The 22,592-nt window shown below is 44.2% G+C and overlaps 1 protein-coding gene across 1 annotated transcript in view; it reads left to right on the top strand.

Annotated features, from left to right (window-relative positions):
• The window catches only part of nes (lysophosphatidylcholine acyltransferase 3 protein nessy), a 179,714-nt gene that overhangs the window by 2,847 nt on the left and 154,275 nt on the right, over nucleotides 1–22,592 (top strand). Inside the window, exons 2-3 of the mRNA XM_037420032.2 lie at nucleotides 10,241–10,348; nucleotides 19,936–20,042. Coding sequence (XP_037275929.2) covers nucleotides 10,241–10,348; nucleotides 19,936–20,042 — 215 coding nt within the window. The remainder of the gene's footprint in view (nucleotides 1–10,240; nucleotides 10,349–19,935; nucleotides 20,043–22,592) is intronic.

Here is a 22,592-nt window from a genome sequence, read left to right as displayed (position 1 = left end):
AATGAGCAACTGAGCAAGCAATTAGTTAGACGTATGTAGTTGTAACATTTGTAAAACCATGTCGACTGGGCACACGTCTATGTACTTTTGCAAAAATAGAATAAAAGTGCATTTTGCCCCTAGGATTACATTTTTCGCCAACCCAGCAGTATGGGGCGCTCAAGATCATAATTGTGGAATATGATTATCAGCTGTGTGATGAATATTCCAAGTCATCTTTAAATTAATCTGCTATCAATTTTAGAGAAATTTTTGTGTAGCCAGACTTCTTTTGTCAAATATACCACTTCCTCCACACAAACAGTATAATATTATGTTGTGAAAGTTATTTCCCTACTGGAGCTTGAAAAATTATCCGCTGGAAATATAGCTTCTCACAGGGAGTGGAAAACTTCTAGCTGGAAATGGCTTTCCAGCCGGGAATCATTTGTATTTCCAGCCTGGAAATGCCACTCCCAGCCGGGAATGGAATACATTCCTGGATGGAAATGCCATTTCCAGCAGGAAATAGGGAATTCCTAGCCTCACGAGTAATTTCCAGGTGGGAATTCACAATCCATTTTCATGTGGGGAGCCAGTTAGTAAATATTTATTTAAAAGTATTCCAAAATGGGGCATGTAAATGCAAATGAAAGAACAAAGTAAAGCCACCACAAACTCCAGATGCCCATAACGGTGGATAAGAAAGAAGGCATAAAAACTTAACTGATCATGCCCATGCAATTGGCGATTCTATCGATCCCGCATGCATGGAGGTCTACATGTTAAAGGGGTACTGACATAAAATTTTTTACTTTTATTGTTTTGCGTCAAATGATAGGCAAGGCCCCGAGAGCGTAGGAAATGTATCAGCAAGCGTGAGTGCATCCTTGAATTGATTGCAGCATGCTTTTAAAGCTAGTTTCAGTTCCTACTGTTCCTAACCTCACAGGCACGTAGCATGTGCACGTACACCATTCTAGATTACGCTAGCTCGCTTCACAGGTACGGTGGATGGCAGTGACCGCACAACAGGAGCAAGACGATTGAGAAGGCGATGAGGAAGCTGCAATTTGTTGTGTTTTGGTGCTTGACAGCATCACAACTAGCCAGACTGCGGCATGAAGTCACCAGGATTTGTACTGTAGCCTGACATCAAGTTAGTGTCGATGTCGTTAGGTGTGCCGTGAGAAAATTGACTTTAGTATCAAAATAGAATAGAAACTGCTACCATAGTGCTTCATAAAGAAAGCAACAGAATATTAATCAAGAAGGGTGTAAGGCAGGGGGATACAATCTCCCCAATGCTATTTACTGCTTGCTTACAGGAGGTTTTCAGAGGCCTAGAATGGGAACAGTTAGGGATAAGAGTTAGTGGGTAGTACGTTAGTAACCTGCGCTTTGCCGATGACATTGCATTGCTGAGTAACTCAAGGAACTAATTTCAACTCATGAAAATTAATCTGCAGAAAACGGAAGTAATGTACAATAATGTCAGAAAAGAACAGCGCTTCGAGATCGGTAATAGTGCACTTCAAGTTGTAAAAGACCATGTCTATTAGGACAGGTAATAACTGCGCAGCCGAACCACGGGACTGAAGTAACTAGAAGAATAAGAATGGGTTGGAGCACGTTTGGCAAGCACTCTCAATTCATGACAAATAGATTGCCACTATCCCTCAAGAGGAAGGTATACAACAGCTGCATCTTGCCGGTACTTAGCTATGGAGCAGAAACCTGGAGACTTACAAAGAGGGTTCAGCTGAAATTGAGGATGACGCAGCGAGCAATGGAAAGGAAAATGGTATGTGTAACCTTAATAGACAAGAAGAGAGCAGAGTGGATTAGGGAACTAATCGAGGTTAAAGACATAATAGTTGAAATCAAGAAGAGGAAATAGACTTGGGCCGGGCAGTAGCACGTAGATAGGATAACCACTAGTCATTAAGGTTAACTAACTAGATTCCTAGAGAAGGCAAGCAGGTTAGGGGGAGACAGAAGGTTAGGTGGGCAGATGAGATTAAGAAGTTTGCGGGTATAAATTAACAGCAGCAAGCACAGGACCGGGCTGACTGGCAGAACATGGGAAGGGCCTTTATTCTGCAGTGGACGTAGTCAGGCTGATGATGATGAGAATATCTTATCAGCATTTGCCGAGTGTTGCATTTACTCAGAGCCATTTCTCTTCACAGGAGATTTGTATGGCTTAGTAAACTCGGCTTCAAAAAAATGTGTCGGTACCCCTTCAACCCTTTTAGACGTCGCATATGAAGAACTGTCTGTACATGTGTCAAATCACTACATTGTTACTTCAAGTCACACAGTATGCTTTGCAATAACAATGATGAGATAATTGTTGAATTAGTGTGTTCTACTGACTCATCTTAATCAAGTTGTATTTGAATATCTCTTTACCCTGAAGTCATTGATGTCTACTTTTTGCATGAATAGAATGAAAGCACAGGCTAGGAATATGGTGCAAGATTCATTTTCTGTTATACCCATTTTGAGCACGGTAAATGTCTTCTTTTCACAGTGCTTGCAGGAAGCGGCACATCACACGACTTGTTAAATGTGGTAGTGTCTTCAAAACTTCAAAAAAGTGATATATGTATCAGTACACTGCAAAATGAAGGTAAATAAGGACAAATTTATTATGTAAGAGGTTCACTGTAGCCCAAGTGTGATAAATCTTGCTCTTTCTTAGCTTCTTCTTACTGTAAATAGCAAAAACGAGTGGTGTACGCAACTGTTTGCATAGCATCTCAAAGGGTTAACGCATTTGATTTACTCGTTATGTAAGTAAAAAAGATGCCTACGCATGATCGGTTCACCCATTGCATGTGTATGCAAGGATGAGTTTTCATGCCTTTTTTCGCCATTGGGGCATCTTTTGTTGTTAGTTGGGGTTTGTGGAGTCCTGACCTTTCTCTAGTGTACATATTTGCATGCCCTATCTTTTAAATTCACTAGTAGTTATTGCTGCACAAGAAGGCAGAAAAAAAAGCAATGTGACTGGTACACTTTGCATGAGCATTTCCTATTTCGTATATTTCTAAAGGTAGCTTTTTATGATAGGCGGTGTAATACTCGAGGCAGCAAACTCTGTACGCCATACACTGAAAGAGCAACACAAAAAAATGACAGCATACCCATGGGGTGACTGATGGAGAGTGGGGCGAAGCTGGGTTTGCTCGCCACTGCCACACTGCTTCGGCCTACCTGTGTCGTACTGCAGGGTCCTAGCGGCGCCGCCGCGTCGCTTTGCAGTGCGCTTCTGCCTCGCGCGCCCGCACGTCGGGGTCTCTTCTTTGAGTGCGAGCGGCCGCTGCCTTGCGCACACGCCGCTCAGTAGCCTTGTTCATCCTTCGTCGCCGAGCCTCTGAATGTGCGCACGTGCCAAGACGGCGTTTTTATTGTACTAAAAGCGCCTCCTGGCATATGGCGCCGCCAAAGAACACGCGATCGTAGTCGTGCAATCGTCTCTCTCTCCTTTTGTATGTGTGACGTCAATCCTAAACCTAAAAATGAAAAACTAAAAATGAAATAGACTTAATTCTATGTAAACACCCAGGCATTGTACAGAATGTAGAAATAGTTGGCAAGATCCGATGCAATGACCATAGAATGGCAAGAGCTCACATTCACCTAGATTCAAAAAGCAAAGACAAATATGATACGTGAGAAGCCAATTAATGAGCTAACAGTGAGAGGGAAGGTACACGGATTCAGTTTCGCGGCTGAATCCCTTACAGATTTAGAGCCTCGAATAGATTCGAGGCTCTAAACGAGGTAACTGATGCTAACGTTGACAGAATGAACGATAATCTTACTAGTATCATCAAAGAGTGTGCAATAGAAGTCGGAGGGAGGTACAGTCACTAGACAGGACACTGGCAAAGTATCTCAGGAGACGAAAAATCTAATTAAGCGATGATATACCATGAAAGCCTCAAATGCAACTGACAATATAAAGCTAGTGGAGCTTTTGAAGTTAATCAATAGGCACAAGGTAGTGTACATCCGGAGGTATAACGTGGTAGTTAATTGAGCAGGCTGTAAAAAGTGGTAGAAGCCTAAAAGCTGTGAAGGCAAACTTGTGCATAAGCAAAAATTGGGTGTATGCATTAAGGAACAAGGAAGGCAATGTCATAACCAATATGGATAGGATAGTCGAGGTGGTGGAGGAGTTCTACAGAGAGCTGTACAGAAGCCAAAAGAACCAGTATGGTATTGGGAGAAACTATAATAATCGAAGAGAATTCGACATCCTACCAGAAACGACAGGGTAAGTAAGGAAGGCCCTAGAAGGAATGAAAAGAGGCAAAACCACTGGTGAGGATTAAGTAACAATAGACCTCCTGAGAGATGGTGGAGAAATTGTGTTAGAAAAAGTAGCCACCTTATATACAAAGTGTCTCTTGACGGGAAGGGTACCAAAATCTTAGAAGAATGCAAATATCATCTTAATTCATAATAAAGGAGACATCAATTAATCGAAAAATTTCTCTCCAATCAGCTTACTGTGTGTTGTCTTCAAACTATCTACAAAAATAATAGCTAATAGGATTAAGGCGACATTAGAGTTGAATCAACCTAAGGACCAAGCAGGATTTCATACAGGCTTCAATGGATCATATTCATTATATCAGTCAAGTAATAGAGAATGTGCTGAGTACAACCAACCCCTATACATAGCTTTCATAGATTACGAGAAGGCATTTGACTCAGTCAAGACATCAGCAGTAATGCAGACACTACGGAATCAGGGCATCGAAGAACCCTACATAAACATACTAGAAGCAATCTACAGTGGATACACAGCCACCATAGTTCTCCATTAAGAACGACAGAATCCCAATAAAGAATAGTCTAAGACACGGAGCGTGTTTCACAGTGTGTTTACAGGAGGTTTTCAGTATGCTAGATTGGGAAGAGTAAATGTAGAGAGTATCTTAGTTACCTGCAATTTGCTGATGACATTGCCTTGATGAGTTACTCAGGGGACGAATTACAACTCGTGATTACTGGACTGGATGCAGACGACAGAAGAGAAGGTCTGAAATTTATTATGCACAAAACTAAAGTAATGTGCAAATTGGCTAAAAACAGCACTTTGCAGTAGGTGGAGAGACGCTGGAAGTTGTAAAAAATTAGGTCTACTTTGGACAGGTCGTAACCGTGGAGCTGAGCCATCAGAGTGAAATAACTAGAAGATTAAAGATGGGGTGGATCACATCAGGCAAGCATTCTCAAATCATGAATGATAATCTGCCACTGACCCTCAAGAGGAAGGCATATAACACCTGTATCTTGCCGGTACTTACCTACGAAGGAGAAACCTGTAGGCTTACAGAGAGGGTTCAGCTTAAATTGTGGACGATCCAGCGAGTGATGGAAAGGAAAATGATAGGTGTAACCTTAAGAGACATGAAGAGAGGGGGGTGGGTCAGGGAACAAACCGGGGTTAAGGATATCATAGTTGAAATCAAGAAGAAGAAATGGACATGGGCCGTGCACTTAGCATGTAGGCAGGATAACTGCTGGTCATTATGGGTAACTGACTGGATTGCCAGAGAAGGTAAATGCACGAAGGGGAGAGAGAAAGTTGGTGGGCCGGTGAGATTAAGAAGTTTGTAGGCATAATGTGGCAACGGAAAGCACTAAACTGGCCTGATTGGCAGATCATAGAAGAGGCCTTTGCCTGCAGTGGGCGTAGTCAGGCTGATGACAATGATGAAGCTAAAAACACATAAGGACTATAATACACACAGTAAATATACAAAGTGATTCACAGTGGTATAACTAAGAGAAAACTTTACAAAGGCTAAATGTAGATATTTAATTAGTTAACAAGGCTTTTTAAAAATGTATAGGATCTTGAATGCTTGTGATAGAGCCAATAAGCTGGTTCCACTTCTTAGCAGTATTATGTAAAAACTATAATGAATGGGCGATTGTGTTACTCTTGGGCACCTGGACTTTCTGATGATGGTGGAGACGCGCTGATATCAAAAATGGGGCGTGTCTCAACAGTGAAGACATGTGTGGGTTATGATAGGAAGTATTATGATAAAGACATAAATGAGAATGTTTTCTGAGAGCAGCAAGTGAAGAAAGTTGTAATTATGCTTTCATGGTGGTTACTCTGGATGTTCAATGGTAACTAGTTAAAACGAAACGGGCAGTGCGGTTTTGTATTGCCTTCATGCATTGAGTTAAGGTAAAAAGGTGGGGGTCCCACGTTGCTGATGCGTACTCAAGCTGTGGACGAATGTGTGTGGTGTATAAAACTAGTTCAGAACCGGATGGTAATGCGTGAAAATTTCCGTGAAGAAAACCTAGAGTATGGTTTGCTTTAGTTGTGATATGTTGAATGTGTTTATGCCAGGATAAGTTGTTGGTTATATGTATACCTAAGTACTTGTATGATGTCACTGATTCTAATGGTTTATTATTCATGAGATAAGCAGGATCCGCCGTAGTGGTACTTGAAATTCGCAAAGCCTTACATTTACTTATGTTTAATTCTATGTGCCAAGTACAGCACCACTCATGCACAGTGATCAAATCATTTTGAAATATGGTGAAGTCAGTGGTGTTAGTTACTTTACGTTAGATCATGCAATCATCTGCAAACAAAGAAATATATAAGAGAATGTGAGTAGGCATGTAATTGATGTAGACCACGAATAATAAAGGTCCCACTAAGGACTTCTGTGGCACTCTAGACAAGACATGTTTCGCAGGTGAAACTGTGTCATTTGCAGGAACGAACTGAACACAATTAGTCAGTAAGGCTTCAATCCATTTAATTATAGCATGGTCAGTGTTAAGTACTTCTAGTTTATGTAAGAGTTAGCAGCAGTTTACTTCGTCAAAAATAAACCACTCCTTTTGTTAACCAGTATTTCCTATAATCTTCAGGACTAGAACATCTAAACTAGAATATGCTTCATCGATTTCATCGACAACACAATAACTTGCTTGCTTGAAGCCATTCAGCACTTGTTTGTGCCTTTTATTGTATGCAGTTATTCCCGCAGTGCAAGCATATTCATTATCCAAACTAACCTTGATCTGTTGGAACTGTTATCAAGAAGAAAGCAGTTACCTCTTTAAAAAAACTATTTTGCTAACCCAGAACCATCATGTTAATCGATCACAAGACTAAGGTCCAGACAAATCTTGTCTTCCACTTGTTCCTGTGTCAGCATCATGGTGTAAGAATAAATTAGGTGATGTCACCGCGCCCGACGGTGCGTCTAGTCTGTGTTCGCCGCATGGACATTTTCCGTTAATTGCGACAGATGGCACTCGCGGAGAGTGGGCCAAGGCGCTCACTGGTGAGCGACCCGATCCGGATGTAGAAGGTTATTGCTGCGAAACCTCGCTGGTTTATTTCGCTCGATATACAGATGTACATGGAAGCCAATAAATTTATACATAGTGACTGCTTTAACGAAATTGATTTCCTAATTTAATATGCAGGTTATTTGCTAACAGCGTTTTTGTGATATAAGTGCACCAACAGCAGCTAATGTTGGCTTGCAGAAAGAGGTTGCATTTTGAGGCGAGAGCACTAAACATCTTGTTTCGTATAAACTACGTTGTCGGCAGTGTCGGCATCTTTGGTTCAGAACAAAAAAAGCGACATTGTTTGTGAGAGATAATTTGAGGTGTTTGCAATAACAATAGCAGCCAGAGGGCAAAGGTGCGCTAGCTATTAGAAAGGCGATAGTAGTGTGTGTGTGTGTGTGTGTGTGTGTGTGTGTGTGTGTGTGTGTGTGTGTGTGTGTGTGTGTGAGAGAGAGAGAGAGAGAGAGAGAAAGAGGTAGAGCACGTGCGGATATCACTGTTGAATTCTGTTGTTCAGCAGAATGAACGAAAAACTTCATCAGAAAACTTGATGTATCGGGTAACTTGCACGTATTCTGTTAAAAACCTATATTGGCGCACTACCCTTAGCAGTCTTACTGTTAGCTTCACACATTTCGGCCTCTGGGGATATAAGCAGTATAATATGGGTGGGAAAATTTCATTGGGTCCCGAAAGTTGACCCTGATTTAACTCATACCATACCCATGTTGGGACTGTTGGGCCACTGCCATCATACTTTGCGCTATTTTATTTGGCCGTGCGCAGTTGAACTCTATGAAGTGCTTATGAGAAAGTGGAAGAGAGCACACTACCTAAAGCAGTATATCTTGTGCAGCTCGACTCTTACGCCACAGACATGAGATGCAGACAATCATAATCCGCGTTTGATGAGGCATCTAAGGATATCTAAGGCTTTCAAATTAATAATTAAAAGGTGTTGTGTCATAAGCACCGTGGTCGGAAGTGCATCGGCAATGTTGCAAGATGGTGACGATGAAGCGCCGCTAGAGACGTCCAAAAAACGAGAAAATCTGGCTTGACCACATAAAGCATGGAATAACATTTATAATCATGGCAGCTGCATTACAGAATCAGTATGTACATTGATTTCTGTTCACTGATTACTCTATATTTAATTTTTCTTGGTCCAAATAGGTATACATGAGGCAGCTCAAAAATCTGGCATCTCAATTTAAAACAAAAAATTACTTTTCCCGCATGATGAAGGATTCCCGCAGGATGTGTTGAGAAGCATCCTCTTCTTTACGTGTAGGAGGCCCGTCGCTGCAGAAGTTAAAGCGCTACCTTTTGTATGCGTGCCTGCTGATTAATCACCATCATGCTCAGGAAAAACTGTGTCTACGCGCAATAAATTTTCTGTTGTTTCGGCGGTCGTGTCAGGCACTTCAGATGCAGTTGAACCTTTTGGCTCTCGCCGCTCCCAAGATGTCAGCAGTAGAGCCAGCCGTTTTTGCTGAGCTTTCCTGTTTTGCTTTTTTTTTTCTGCACGGTCAGGTATTTTAGACAGGTTTTTTCGTTTCTTTGGTGCTTGCAACAGGACGTTTCACTTGTATTCTGCATGATATGTGATAGAGATCGCTTTTTCGGGGAAATGCTTCACGCACATATGGTCAATAGGCTGCAAGGCTTCATCAGCTTTCGGAATTGCCTGTCGCCACTTATCCAAGCGCTGTGGTCCATGTGGAGCTTTGTAAAGTGACACACGCTTCGTACAAATCCAATACCCCGACTTGCAATTTGGGACAAAACACCACTTGCCCATTTCGAGGCGCAGCCAGGAACAAGGCCGCTGACGCGTATTCGAAGTCATATGCAGTGCCGAGGTCTACGTGCACTGAATCGTGAAGCGCGAATCACCTGAACTAATGCACTGGCAGGGCTCACAGACACAGGGCAACACGTTCTTAAATCACAAAATTCCATGCTCACAAAGCTTTCAGGAAGATGCTCTTTGGCGGGTGGATTTCAGAATGAGCGCTGCGCGAATACATGGCACGCCATACAGTAGTGCCATGTCAACTCGCGCGATCGCAACTACTCGTAGCTCAAGGTCATTGGCGAACACAATCTGCCCACACCTTTTCCTCATGCGGAGCGGTGACTCTCAGCACCTAACTTATTCTTACACCGTAGTCAGCATCCATGTGGAAGCACCTCCCTTGCCTCGGCCTAATATTGTCTAACCTAAGTGTAACCACCTCTCTGTGTAATTCCAGCAGACATCAGGAGTAATTCAAGTAAACAAATAAATGCTACCTAAAGGCACAAGTTGTAAAGCCTGTGACAGTTAATACTATTGTTATGCAGTAAAACGAAAATTGTTTGAGGATGCCCTTTTTCATATCACAAGAATGAGCTCCTCACCATTTCTTGATTGAGAAAAGCAGCTTGAACTTGGCAGTGTGGTTAATGTGCGCATACATTACTGGAGTCACTAGAAAAGAGTGCAAGTTTATTTTGTACAGACTAGTCAACCCTTCAGAAATGCAGGCTGTAAAGGCTCGAGCTGTGTGAGACACGTTTGTGTCATTTGCAGGGAGAAAGCATATTTCACTTCGAAAAAGGCCCGTCTAGCATATACTTTCGTTGCGTAGGGCCATTTCAGCTACTTCTGTCAGTTGCTCCTTTGCCGTGGACAATGCTAGACTTGTAGGACATTAAACAGTGTGTGTAAGAGTGTGCTCAGTGAATGCATTCTCATGGACAGTATAAAAAAGTCATAATTACCCCATATGAGTGAAGCTTGGTTGTTTCCAACAGTGCCTTTAGTAGTTGTTCTTGGCATTCCTCGTGACAACAGTCAAGAAGATGTGCGCTGGAAGAGGGCAGTTGGAGGCTTACCGTGTGTGTGTTTGTGTAGGCTACCCGCTGGCACTGATACACCGGAATTTCCTGCTGGGCAAGAGTCCCAATGCGCAGCACTTCTACTTTGCTGCGTGTGGCCTGGTGCTCTGCTGCTTCAACTATGGTGAGTGTGGTAGGCATAAAGGAGTGCGTACATTCTGCAATGTCTGTACAGTGACAATAACCATCGAGCCTCTAGTACCCTAGTTACACGTACACACTATCCTCAGTTGCGACGAACCTCAGTTAAAACTGCACTCAACCTCAGCGTGAACTGCAGTTGCCACATGTTATACACACAAAGTTGTCCTTAGTTTGCGTCTGCAAAGCAGGTCACACGACTCTCAGTTTTGTAATTAAAAATGCAATCTTTTAGCCAGTTTTCATGACTACACTGGTAAATACAATGTGGCATTCAATTGGGCTTGTTGGCCATTCATGATGGGAAAATAACAGTGCAAAAGATGATGGCCTCACACACGTACACAATGAGCACTGATTTCCAATTGGTTTATTTCTGAAGAGAGAAAGAATTTATAGTGCTGACACGTCACAAAAACGTATTCACTTCATGTGCAGAAACTCCTTTTTCTCACGAAGAAGTGCTATCGAGGAAGGGAAAACTCGAAGAGAGGAGGGAGCGGCCGAGGGGGGTCGGCATAATAATAATGGAAAAAAAAAAAGCCCCTATCTCCCCGAAGGGAATTGTGAGGAAATGCGAATGCATTGAGTAGCATCCATAACGGCGTTTCCCACCAGAAAACCCAACGTTAGAAAAATAATTTTTTTTCCTACATTGTCCAGCCAATAGCGCCGTTCGCTGCATGAGGCGTTTTTCTCTCGCAAGAAACGCGGTATTCGTTTCCTGCTTTAGTAGCTAGCGTGTACGCTTAAAAAATACTATGAAGTGAATTAAACAAGCAGCGTTCTCAGCTCGGCATTGGCATTTTACATCGGCGTCTCGAGCACACATTTCTGTTTGTTCTTGAGAGGCCAGCGAACGGTCAAGAGTGAGGCGCAAGCGGACCGGAGAGTGGAGTGCAGGGAGAAAAGAGAGCGAACGGCGAGAAAAGGAGTGGCGAAGCACTGCACCTACCTTCTCTTGCACTCTCTCGCACCACATGCTCCGTTCGCTAGGGGCGAGGATAAGCGCACCTGTAGCTGCTGCTATGAGAGAGGGAGTAAGAGCGGATAACACCTGCCGGGGCGTGGTGTGATGTAGTAGCTTAAAAAAATGCAAGCATAGCAGACGACAGCGCCACATCATCTGGAAGATCAGAAGAATGAAGGGGCATTGCAGCGCGCCCATCGAAAAAGGAAGAGGAGACGCTCGCGGAGAATGAAGCTGTTCGGACGCCGGCAAGACCACGCAAGGGAGCCTAGGGCGAACCCGCAACTACGCGCGAGGTTCGAAAGGCCGGGTTCCTGTCTTCGAGCCATTGACGTCCTCGGGGTACGGCGTGTCGGCTTGGCCAAGCACGAGTTCTGGGTGAGTGGTCCTGCGGACATCTCCGGTACGGCGAGCACCTTCGAAAGGCCGGAGCGGCTGATCACGTCCACCGAGCCAACGTCGCTTACAGTTTTCGGCTACGCCTAGATCTGGTGCTGCCCTCTACAGCGGTATGCTGACCTGATCACCCAAGTGACGACTGCATCCGAGCACGCAACGGGTCTCACTTCAAGGCCTGTGAGACTGTTTACTCTTTTCTTTTGTGTGTGAACCGCATGCATGTACGACTTCCAGTACTGTATGTGCAATAGTTTTTTTTGTCCAATATAACTTCCTTTTGTTTTTCTCACTGTCTCCATCTTCCTCGCGTCACACGCCTTGCTACGTGACGAACCTAACCACGACATATCTGGCATCCGCGAGACAGGACTACTCTTGTTACATCTAAGGAGAGCATCACATCGCGTATGTGTGTGTGACGGTCGATGATGGAAGCAGATAAGCTGACGGCAATCGGAAAGGAATTGGGGTCAAGTAGGTCAGCACTAAAAGAATGGATGGACCAAGAACGCGCACGCGAAAAAGAGGCACGTTACGCTCGTCTGGCTGAACGAAATGCCGCGAAAGAAGCCGAGGCAGAGGCAGTCGCTAGATTACAATCGGAGAAGGAAGTTCTTGAGCTCAAGTTAAGGTTGCATCAGTTAGGTGTGACAGCAGGTAGCACAACTACTGGGCAGCTTACCGAGGGTGCGCCCATAGGCACCACGCAGGGCTACCGAAGTCCACATAAACTCATCCCAGCCTTTAACGAGGAACGGGATGAGCTGGACGCATATATACAGCGATTTGAGCGCGTCGCTACTAGTCAAGACTGGCCGCAAGACAAATGGGCCCTATCACTAAGCCTTTGCTTGACCGGAGAGGCCTTGAGTGTAGTTGGTAGGATGGCACCAGAACATGCCACGCACTACATAACGTTGAAGAAAACACTACCACAACGCTTTAGGTTCGCAGTTTGCCGGGCGTCTATTAGGTTATTTTGACCATTGGCAAGAAATGGCCAAGACAGACCGGACCTACGATGCTCTGCGAGACAAAATTGTCTCGGAGCAGTTTCTCGCTCAATGCCATGAAAAACTCGCTGTGTTTCTTAAAGAAAGAAACTGTGAAAGCCTTGAAAAACTTGCGAAGGCTACAGACCACTATTTGGAGGCCCAGGGGATGATTAACCTTGGCAAATGTAAAGGCGATATCCTGAGCAAGCCTCCAGGTCAAACTCGAACGTCTGAGCGGCAGGATGACAAAGAGAGACCACAGTGTTTCCTTTGCAACAAAAAGGGTCACAGAGCTTCTGATTGCTGCACCAACACAAAGGATCCAGGTACAAAGCCACCCTTTTGTGGAAAATGTTGCCGCACTGGGCATAAAACAGGTGACTGCTCCAAAAAGGCCAACAGCGTTGAGAAGGCCTCATGCTCTTTTCAACAAAGAGATGGAGCCAAGATAATTAATTCAGAGTTGCAGGCTTCCCTTTGTGATCCTTATAGTCTGGAGTGCGCGGAAACGCACCCAGCCAAGCTGAAGGAAAAATAAATGCCTACGGGCGAAGGTGTACTCGAAGGATATCCCGCAAGAGTATTGCGAGATACCAGATGCGATTCAATCATTGTCAAAAGGTCTCTTGTGGCAGATTTCAAGCTGACTGGAAGGATTTCCTCGATTTACCTCTTGGATGGACGATTGATGAAGCTGCCTGAAGCACACGTGGAAATTTTTTCACCTTTCTTCACTGGCAAAACTCGAGCCCTTTGTATGGATACTCCTTTATATGATGTTGTCTTAGGAAATGTGGAAGGCGTTCAAGATGCTCACAACCCTGATAACAATTGGAAGAGCCGTCTTTACACCCGGAACACTGCAGAAGAGTATTCTGGCGCAGAAAAATCTGGTTCTGCACACGGACCCTTGTATGCAAAGACTTCGATGTCGGCTGCAAGGAAAACACGTTTCAAGACAAAAGATGCTGCGGTAAACCGACAGGCAGGAAATCCACATCTACTTCCGGCTCCAGTTATTAACACCTTGGACGTCAGGCCACAGGACTTTAGAACCAAACAGGAGGAAGACAGCAGCCTGTGGAAATGCTTCGAAGCCGTTAACAAAGAGGTCAAGATAAGGTTTGCTAAAATATTGTTCTTTATGAAGGACGGAATCCTCTATCACAAGTACACCCTTCACTCTAAGAGGGAGGTGAATTAGCTGGTGGTACCAAGGTGCCTCCGACATTTTGTTATGAAAATGGCCCACGAAGGCATTCTTTCGGGCCATCAGGGAAATAAACGAACTACAGACCGGGTACTCGAAGACTTCTACTCCCCAGGGGCTCAGTCAGACATCACACGATTTGTTTAATCGTGTGATATATGTCAAAGAACTATTCCCAAGCACTTGGTGGGTCGTGTACCTCTCGGCAACACTTCTATAATTGACACCCCGTTCAAGAGAGTAATCATTGATATTGTGGGTCCATTATCACCGATGTCAGAGGGCGGAAACAAGTACGTACTGACAATGGTGGACATGGCAACGCGTTATCCCGATGCTGTAGCACTGCCGAGCATCGAGACGGAGAAAGTCGCTGAGGCACTTCTGGAGATGTTTTCTCGTGTAGGTGTCCCACGGGAGGTAATCAGTGACAGAGACACGTCATTCTCGTCACACCTAATGAAGGAGCTAAGCCGACTTCTCTCCTTCAAACAATTGCCAACAACCCCATATCATCCCATGGCTAATGGCCTTGTAGAGAGGTTCAACGGCACCCTGAAACAAATGATAAGAAGAATGTGTCAGTAGTGTCCGAAAAAATGGGACCGGTACCTGGCGCCCTTACTCTTCGCTTATCGCGAAGTTTCCCAGTCGAGCTTAGGCTTCTCTTCGTTCGACTTGCTCTACGGCCGCTTTGTCAGAGGTCCCCTGGCGATATTGAAAGAATTATGGGCCACTGATCATCTTGATGATGATGTAAAAACATCCTACAGGTACGTAGTCGAACTGCGGAATCGTCTTGAAGACACCTGCCGTTTAGCCAAGGAGGAGCTTCAGAAAGCGAAGATAGTACAAAAGAAGCATTATGACCAAAAGGCCAGACCATGTCAATTATCCCTTGGAGACAAGGTTCTGCTTCTGCTTCCATCGGATACCAACAAATTGGTTCTGACGTGGCAGGGGACCCTTTAATGTCCTTGAGAAGGGAAATGATGTCGACTACTTAATTGACCTCCGTACCAGAAGCACGCTATTCCATATAAACCTACTGAAGAAGTATGAGGAACGGCCGCCTGCACCACTGCATGAAGCATCAGCTGTTTGCCAGGGGGATGACACTGAAAGTGACGAGCGACCATGCGTACCATTCCAACGAAAGGAATCGTCTACTGACGTAAGCATATCGGAGTCACTTTCTCCTACCCAGCACGTGCGAGTCACCAACTTATTGACCAGGTACGACAACGTATTTACTGATGTTCCTGGCAAAACACACCTCGTACATTGCAAGCTATGATTGACCACAAACCGCTTGTGTACGTCAAGTCGGTCAAGCATGTGAACAGCCGCGTCTTACGGTTGAGCCTCATTCTTACGGAGTACGACTTTTCGGTCGAGTATATCAAAGGCAGAGACAACATAGGCGCAGATTACATGAGCTGTTTGCCATTTCCGTGAGCAACGTCTGTATGAAGAATCGATGCTCAGTGGTATCAATAGCTTATGATGTGAACCTTACAGCGCGATACAAGTATCATGACGCTTTAGTTCTGTGGCTTGTTTCTTTTTTTTTTTTCTTGTGTGTACTCTTGTGACCGAATGTGCCGAGTGTGCGGGGCTCGGAACTGCTATAGTGTGCAGTGGTGCTTACGTGTGTGTTTCCGACTGCGAGCCAACGTGTCCCCATTGACCTCAAGTTCTTCTACCGGAAGAACTTTCTTAAGTGGGGGGTGATGTGATGTAGTAGCTTGAAAAAATGTGAGCATAGCAGATGACAGCGCCACATCACCTGGAAGATGAAAAGAATGAAGGGGCATTGCAGCGCGCCCATTGAAAAAGGAAGAGGAGACGCTCGCGGAGAACGAAGCTGTTCGGAGGCCGGCAAGACGACGCAAAGGAGCCTAGAGCGAACCCGCAACTACGCGTGAGGTTCGAAAGGCCGGGTTCCTGTCCTCGAGCCATTGACGTCCTCGGGGCACGGCGTGTCGGCGTGGCCAAGCACGAGTTCTGGGTGAGTGGTCCTGCGGACATTTCCGGTACGGCGAGCGCCTTCGAAAGACCGGAGCTGCTGATCACGTCCACCGAGCCGATGTCGCTTACAGTTTTCGGCTACGCCTAGACCTGGTGCTGCCCTCTACAGCGGTATGCTGACCTGATCATCCAAGTGACGGCTGCGTCCGAGCACGCAACGGGTCTCACTTCAAGGCACCGGGCTACGGCACAGACTGTGAGACTGTTTACTCTTTTCTTTTGTGTGTGAACCGCGTGCAGTTACGACTTGTAGTACTGTATGTGTAATAGTTTTTTTTTGTCCAATATAACTTCCCTTTGTTTTCCTCACTGTCTCTTTGTTTTCCTGACTGTCTCCATCTTCCTCGCGTCACACGCCTTGCTACGTGACGAACCTAACCACGACACGCGGACATCGCTGGATGCCTTACACAGCCCGACTAAGGAATGCATTTGCATTTGCAACAGATGGGCAAGAAGCCTCCATGTGTTGATTAGCAGGACTGCAGCGGATGAATGTAAGGGATGCATGCGCTTATTACGCGGGGAAAAAAAAATTCAGATTTTGGCGACCGAAGTTAAGAGTGCATTTATTATGCGAGTGCAGTCATTACTTGAGTAAATACAGCATTTCTTGATATGTTTTATGTTGCAAATCTTTCTTTTTGTGCCAAGCTGCACAACCCTCTTACCCACACGAGCGAGTTTGCTGGGTGCGGAACAGACCAGTTTTACATCAATCCTGGCCGCAACCTTTTTCAGCCTGTGTGATGTGCCATGTATGTACAGCATAACCACAAGGTTCTTCTGTTCTCGAAGACTTTCATCACTTCTGTGTTTTACTTGTAGGCGCTTTTACTTTTAAACACATATTCAGCTACAGAGGTTATGGACGACTTTGGGTATCCAGTCAACAAAAGTCTATTTTGCTGCTCAACCATGCTATTTTGCATTTTATGATTGCAATTCTTAGTAACAGCATTTGACAGACAAAGATTGGCAATACCTCTTTTGACCAGCTTGGAGTGGGAGGAATGATAAGGCAAAGATTCTGTTTATTCCTTGTACTATACTTCCAGTACATGTGAACATGAGGATGAAATGTAAGTGTGAGGTCTGGAAACCTAATGAAATTTTCCGCGGGAACTTCATGCGTGAGTAGAAAATGTGAGCAGCATGCTTGAAACACTGAAAAGATGTTGCCAATGACATCTAAAATACAATCACTCTCCTTAAACTAAGAAAAACAATAATATCATCAGCATATCTAAAGATGTTGAGTACCTGGTGATCATCGAGGCTTTGGCACTGCAAACCACCGGAGGAAAGTATGACCCAATGCATATACCATTTTTCTGTAAAAACAATTTGCCATCGAAGGTGACAAAAGTTGCTGACAAATAAAAGTTCAGAAGTTCAATAAAGTCCTCAGTTGCAAGGCTGTACGCACCTTGAAAAGAGGCCTTGCCATAAAGTTTGAAACTTTTATCTGTCAGCAACTAGAAGAAATAATAAAGTTGACGTTGAAGTGTGCTGCTTGGAACCTTCCTGCCGAAAGTTTTTCTTGCATTGTAGCTTTGCTCACGCAGCCTATCATTCAGATACTGCTAAGTCCGCTGTGTAGAGTACTTCCCTCCTCGGAATGACCACTTATAGGCTACGCGGCACGTCACAATCAACAAATCTAACCTGTTGTTGTTCATCACACCTCGGGGAGCTTTGCAAGTTGATTTGCCCAAATAACAATGCTCACTTGGCCTATCTGTCGCACCCAGGCCTATCTCGGATCCAGGCGCCTAGGCTCTCACCGACATACTTTTGCACTGAAATGCAGTTTTGTTCTGAATTGCCTGGTGTGTGTCTATTGTGCAGAGTTACCATGACTAGTGGCAGCTCTGAGACTTTAAAATATGAGAAAACAGTTGCTCTCGCCACTCCTGCTTATACAAGTCGTCTGGGCACCACTGTGTTGTCTTTGGATGGGAAAACAATCGACGCAAGAACTCGGCGTGGTGCGAGAAGATCATAACACAACGCGAGTAATGTGCTGGTGAAGTTTTTCAGGCAATGAAAAATGATGCGGAGCTCCGATACAGATGGATAATTGCAGTCAACGAGAAATATATGAGCCGAGTGAAAGTTTCCAAGTAATTACACTTACTGCGTATATTGAAGTGTGATGCCAGGTATTGCTTTACAGCAGTAATTGCGTGCAGTATGCACGTAGTATGGGGCACCAAATCATTGCTGCACTTTTTCGGATGCTGCATGCCAATAATAAGAGATATTCTGACTCTTGCGTTCATGGACACACTGCGCGCGTGTAGTATAAATGTAACAGCGTACTATTGTTGTGTAAAAGGGTGATTCGCGAAAAATGTTGCTTTCGACTCAGTCAAACTGCGAGATCCCTTGGCTGTCGCTAGGTGAATCTGTGCTTTGATCTGGTGGGCTAAAACTTTAGAACCTTGTGTTTATTTCAAATGGCAAGCTTTACTGGCAAATAAGCACATTTGGTGCGTAAGGTCAAGCCGGAACAGGATTCTAGCGCTATGGGGATGGCGCCTAAAAGCACTAGTTTTGCTTGGATGAACCGAGCGCTGGGCGAGTTGGTATTCCATTCTGGAAAGCATTTTGCACAAAAGAAAATGGATGAGAAGTAAGAGAGCTCAGACAGGTGCAAACACTCATGTAAAGGAAAGGCATAGACATGTGGCTACAGGTTGGCGGTTTTTGAATCTGTCTCGAGTTGCATTGCCAGCAATGTAGATATCATTCTTTACTAAATGCAACGTAAGTGAGGTTGAGGCTCAAAGATATAACCACGTGAGAGACCGTTCAGGCCTTTTTTGCACACTTAAGTCCAGTGACGTATGTGTGGCAAGGCTATCGGTGAACCTACATAAACTTGAGATGGATTATCTAACCCCCAACCTGTAATCATAATCATTTCTCTATGCCTAACCTTTACATGTGTGTTTTTCTTAAAGTAAACTTCAAGTGTCTCTGCCTGTCTGTGCTCTCTTCCTTCTTGTCCGTTTTTTTTTTGTGCAAAATGCCATCCACACTAGTTTTGCCTAGTGAAGGCACATAAAAATTTGACTGAGTTGAAAGCCATGCTTTCTGCTGTTCGCGTTTCTCTGCATTAGAATGGCACGTATGTGATGAAGTAGCTTTCGCAGTCTGCAATGTACGTGCTGTAGACATTCCAGTCTGTCGAGGAAAGTATTCTCGACGTTTCACAACAACACAAAACAAATTTCCATGCAGCTGGACTTGGTGTGGGAAGTTTTGTATTTGATTTGCAGAGCGTCTGCTAGCATGGCAGTTCAGGGTGTTGCTTCACCATTCTTGCAATAGGTGGTGAAACACTTTGCCTACATATGGCAGCACACACTGAGCTTGCTGTGTTTTGCAAAGTGATCACATGCGAGATGAGTTGTGTTTATTCTCGCATGTATAGGAGGGTGTATAGGGCATGAAGTAAACTGTAGGAAATTCAATGCTCACCTTTCTCTTTACGTCTGTGTCGTGTTTTTTTTTGTACATGCACTGCACTAATACACAAGCTAACTTTTGCTTTTTGTTCATCTTCATTGGGAACAAGGTTCTCGTGCGCAAAGTGATACGATTCGTAGTTAGCATTCAAATTCATTTTCTAGCAAATATTGATATTACAATTCATCCTTTTCACTTCTGAACCCTTTCGAACAGTACTGCAAAATGTGAAACATGTGCCTTATGTGTACTTATCTGCAGGACAGTCGTCATATGCATTGTCTACTGAAGCTACAGCCATTGTTATTCTGCATTGAACCTTAGATGACAAGAGTTCATGCAGTTTCTACCGTGCCCATTTCCATTTGTGTTTGTTTTGTTCCGTGACTTTGCTTCGCCTTTATTGTTTCTTGCTTACAGGCGTAATTGACAGTTACCTAACTACCTGTTGTGTCACATAAAGCCACTGAAATATATCTTGCGTGCAGGTGTTGCAGTGTACCACTCCTTGCTCAACATTCTGATAGTCTATGCTGTGCTCAAACTGGTCGGTGGCACACGCTCTTCAGTCGCCTTCAGCTTCATCTTCTGCATGGTGAGTGTGTATTGCCTCTCTGGTCTAATGGGGCATTTTATACTGTATTGCTGCAAGCACCGCCACAAAGTGTGTGTTGGGCCACATATTGTCAGGATAATTTATTCCAGTAATGAATATGGCATGTGCCTTGAGGCAGATGCTGAATTTATGCTGAAACTATGAGTACATTCTAGAAGTAGCTACCACCTCTACTCACTTTTTATATAGTCTCCAGCACTTTGAAATAGTAACATTATTGACCTTTCTTGTTGGGCTAGTGGGCAACTCATCTTGTTGTAAGCAAATACTATAGTGCTACTGGGAAATCCCTGAAAACACTTACGCATTTATGCATGCTTCAAATCAAACACAGACCATACGAAGCACTCTGTGTGGCGTGTGTTTCTTGGTTGTAAGCTTGCGTGAATGTGTGAGTGTTTTCAGGGATTTCCCAGTTGAAGTAATCTTATTTACAGTTGAGCATTATGTGCCAATAGAGCCATCGTTTGACAGTGTTCCTCAAGGTGAATCCAATCTTTATAATGTGCCCATGTTTGCTGCAGAAAGATCTCTTGTGAACAAGGAAGGAACTTCTAGTGCAAAAAAAAAACAAATCCTAACATGATAGCATTAAAGAGCTCATTTCGCAAAAATTCCGGCATCTGTGTCAGCATCCGTGTTATTGGTTGTGACCGAAAAATTAAGTACGATGCAAATAAAATGTATAAATGGCGAAAAATCCTGGGGCAGAGTGGGGACCGAATTCTTGTTTTCGTTTCATTTGTTTATGACTCGAAAATGAAACCTCATCAATTTGAGCTCAGGAGGACTGTGAATACCTTTGAATTAGGTGGTTGTTTGAATTAACAAAACAAGCAAAAAGTAGCATGCAAGGAATTTTAAATTATTGAAAATAGTCAGAGATGGTTGATTGCTGTGTCTAGTTTTCGACTTCAAGGGTAATGTTTTCCAGCAATGCCTGGTTCTAATTTTGCAACAAACACGGGCAAATGGCGGGCATTTCTGCTGCCAACACAGGCACACACACAAAAAGCAAGAAAAAATGGTGTCATAATTCTTTTTTTTTTTTTGTTGTTAAAATGTACACCTGTGACAAATCTGCTTCACTGCGACACAGTGGTGACACACAAGCAGCAAGTCACCTGCCCCTCACAGTATCAGCGCTTCATGATTCAACCAGTTGCCCATTTTTGTGATAAAATAAAGAATCCAACAGTTGGCAGTGTGGCAGAATTTGCAATGTGTCTTGCTGGAAAACGTTGATCACTGAAGTTTTCGAACCGAGTTTTTAAAGTAGGGATTGCAGACATCAACTGCGCCAGCAGTGCATGTGTACCAATTGCTGGAGCAACCACCACTCATAGGTTTGCATACTCCTAATACAGTTTCCTAAAACTGACTAGAGGGGACTCTGGTGCTATGATCATTAAGCCACCATGGTATGATGGGTAGTTCACAAATTGGCCAAGTCTTCATGCTTGCGGGCTTTGAAAGCGCTCACAGTTTTGTTTATTGTGGTGTTTTTATTGTGCTTTAATTGTAAACTTCATGACTCTATTTAAATCGGTGAGCTTAAAAGGCTAATGTGGAGAAGTAAAATTGCTGAACATTTACTGACTGTTGTCTTTTGACAAAACAGCTCCAAGCCACATGAAGCCAAACGAAGCTGAAGGTACGAAGATTAGACAAATTGGTGTACTACCGATCATTCCCATGCTTGCTGAAGTGCCGTGTGTTGCAGCTTCCATTGACTAGTTAGTGCCAGAGTTTCCTCTAATGTATCTATAGAAAAGCCCCGCCGCGGTGGTCTAGTGGCTAAGGTACTCGGCTGCTGACCCGCAGGGCGCGGGTTCGAATCCCGGCTGCGGCGGCTGCATTTCCGATGGAGGCGGAAATGTTGTAGGCCCGTGTGCTCAGATTTGGGTGCACGTTAAAGAACCCCAGGTGGTCGAAATTTCCGGAGCCCTCCACTACGGCGTCTCTCATAATCAAATGGTGGTTTTGGGACGTTAAACCCCACATATCAATCAAATCTATAGAAAAATTTATGTGCATACATAGCGAATGTCGACAGGCTGGCCTTTATCAGTTTCTTTATATCCCCAGAAAGAATGTGTAAATCGTAACACATTGACGTTCTAAGAAACATGCGACATGCTGCCCGCGTGTCTCTGCCATGTCAGTGTGTTGCAGTGGAGCATGTCTTATTTTCCGCAGGTGCGCGATTCAGCTGACCACGAGAACATTTTTTTTTGTGCTGGAAGCAGCTAGGCGGAGGTGCCTCAGTGTCACTCACATGTATTGCGACATTGCAATGCCATGCGTCTTTTAATGCCCATTGTTTCCGCGGATTTGGGGCGAAATCGGGAATCAGCACATCGTTTCAAGTTTTCTAATTAAATAAGGTGAAGCTGACTGCTGCTTGAAATTATTCACTGGAAAACTAACATGGCGAGATATGGGAGGGCACAAATACTTTGGATTGCGCAGAATCTCAAAATAACCGAGTTGGAATTAACAAAGTTTTACTGTTCATGCAACTGAGTT

Source organism: Rhipicephalus microplus, chromosome 3, assembly GCF_043290135.1.
Source record: "Rhipicephalus microplus isolate Deutch F79 chromosome 3, USDA_Rmic, whole genome shotgun sequence".
Classification (NCBI taxonomy): Eukaryota; Metazoa; Arthropoda; class Arachnida; order Ixodida; family Ixodidae; genus Rhipicephalus; species Rhipicephalus microplus.
This window is presented reverse-complemented; position numbering and strand designations above follow the sequence as displayed.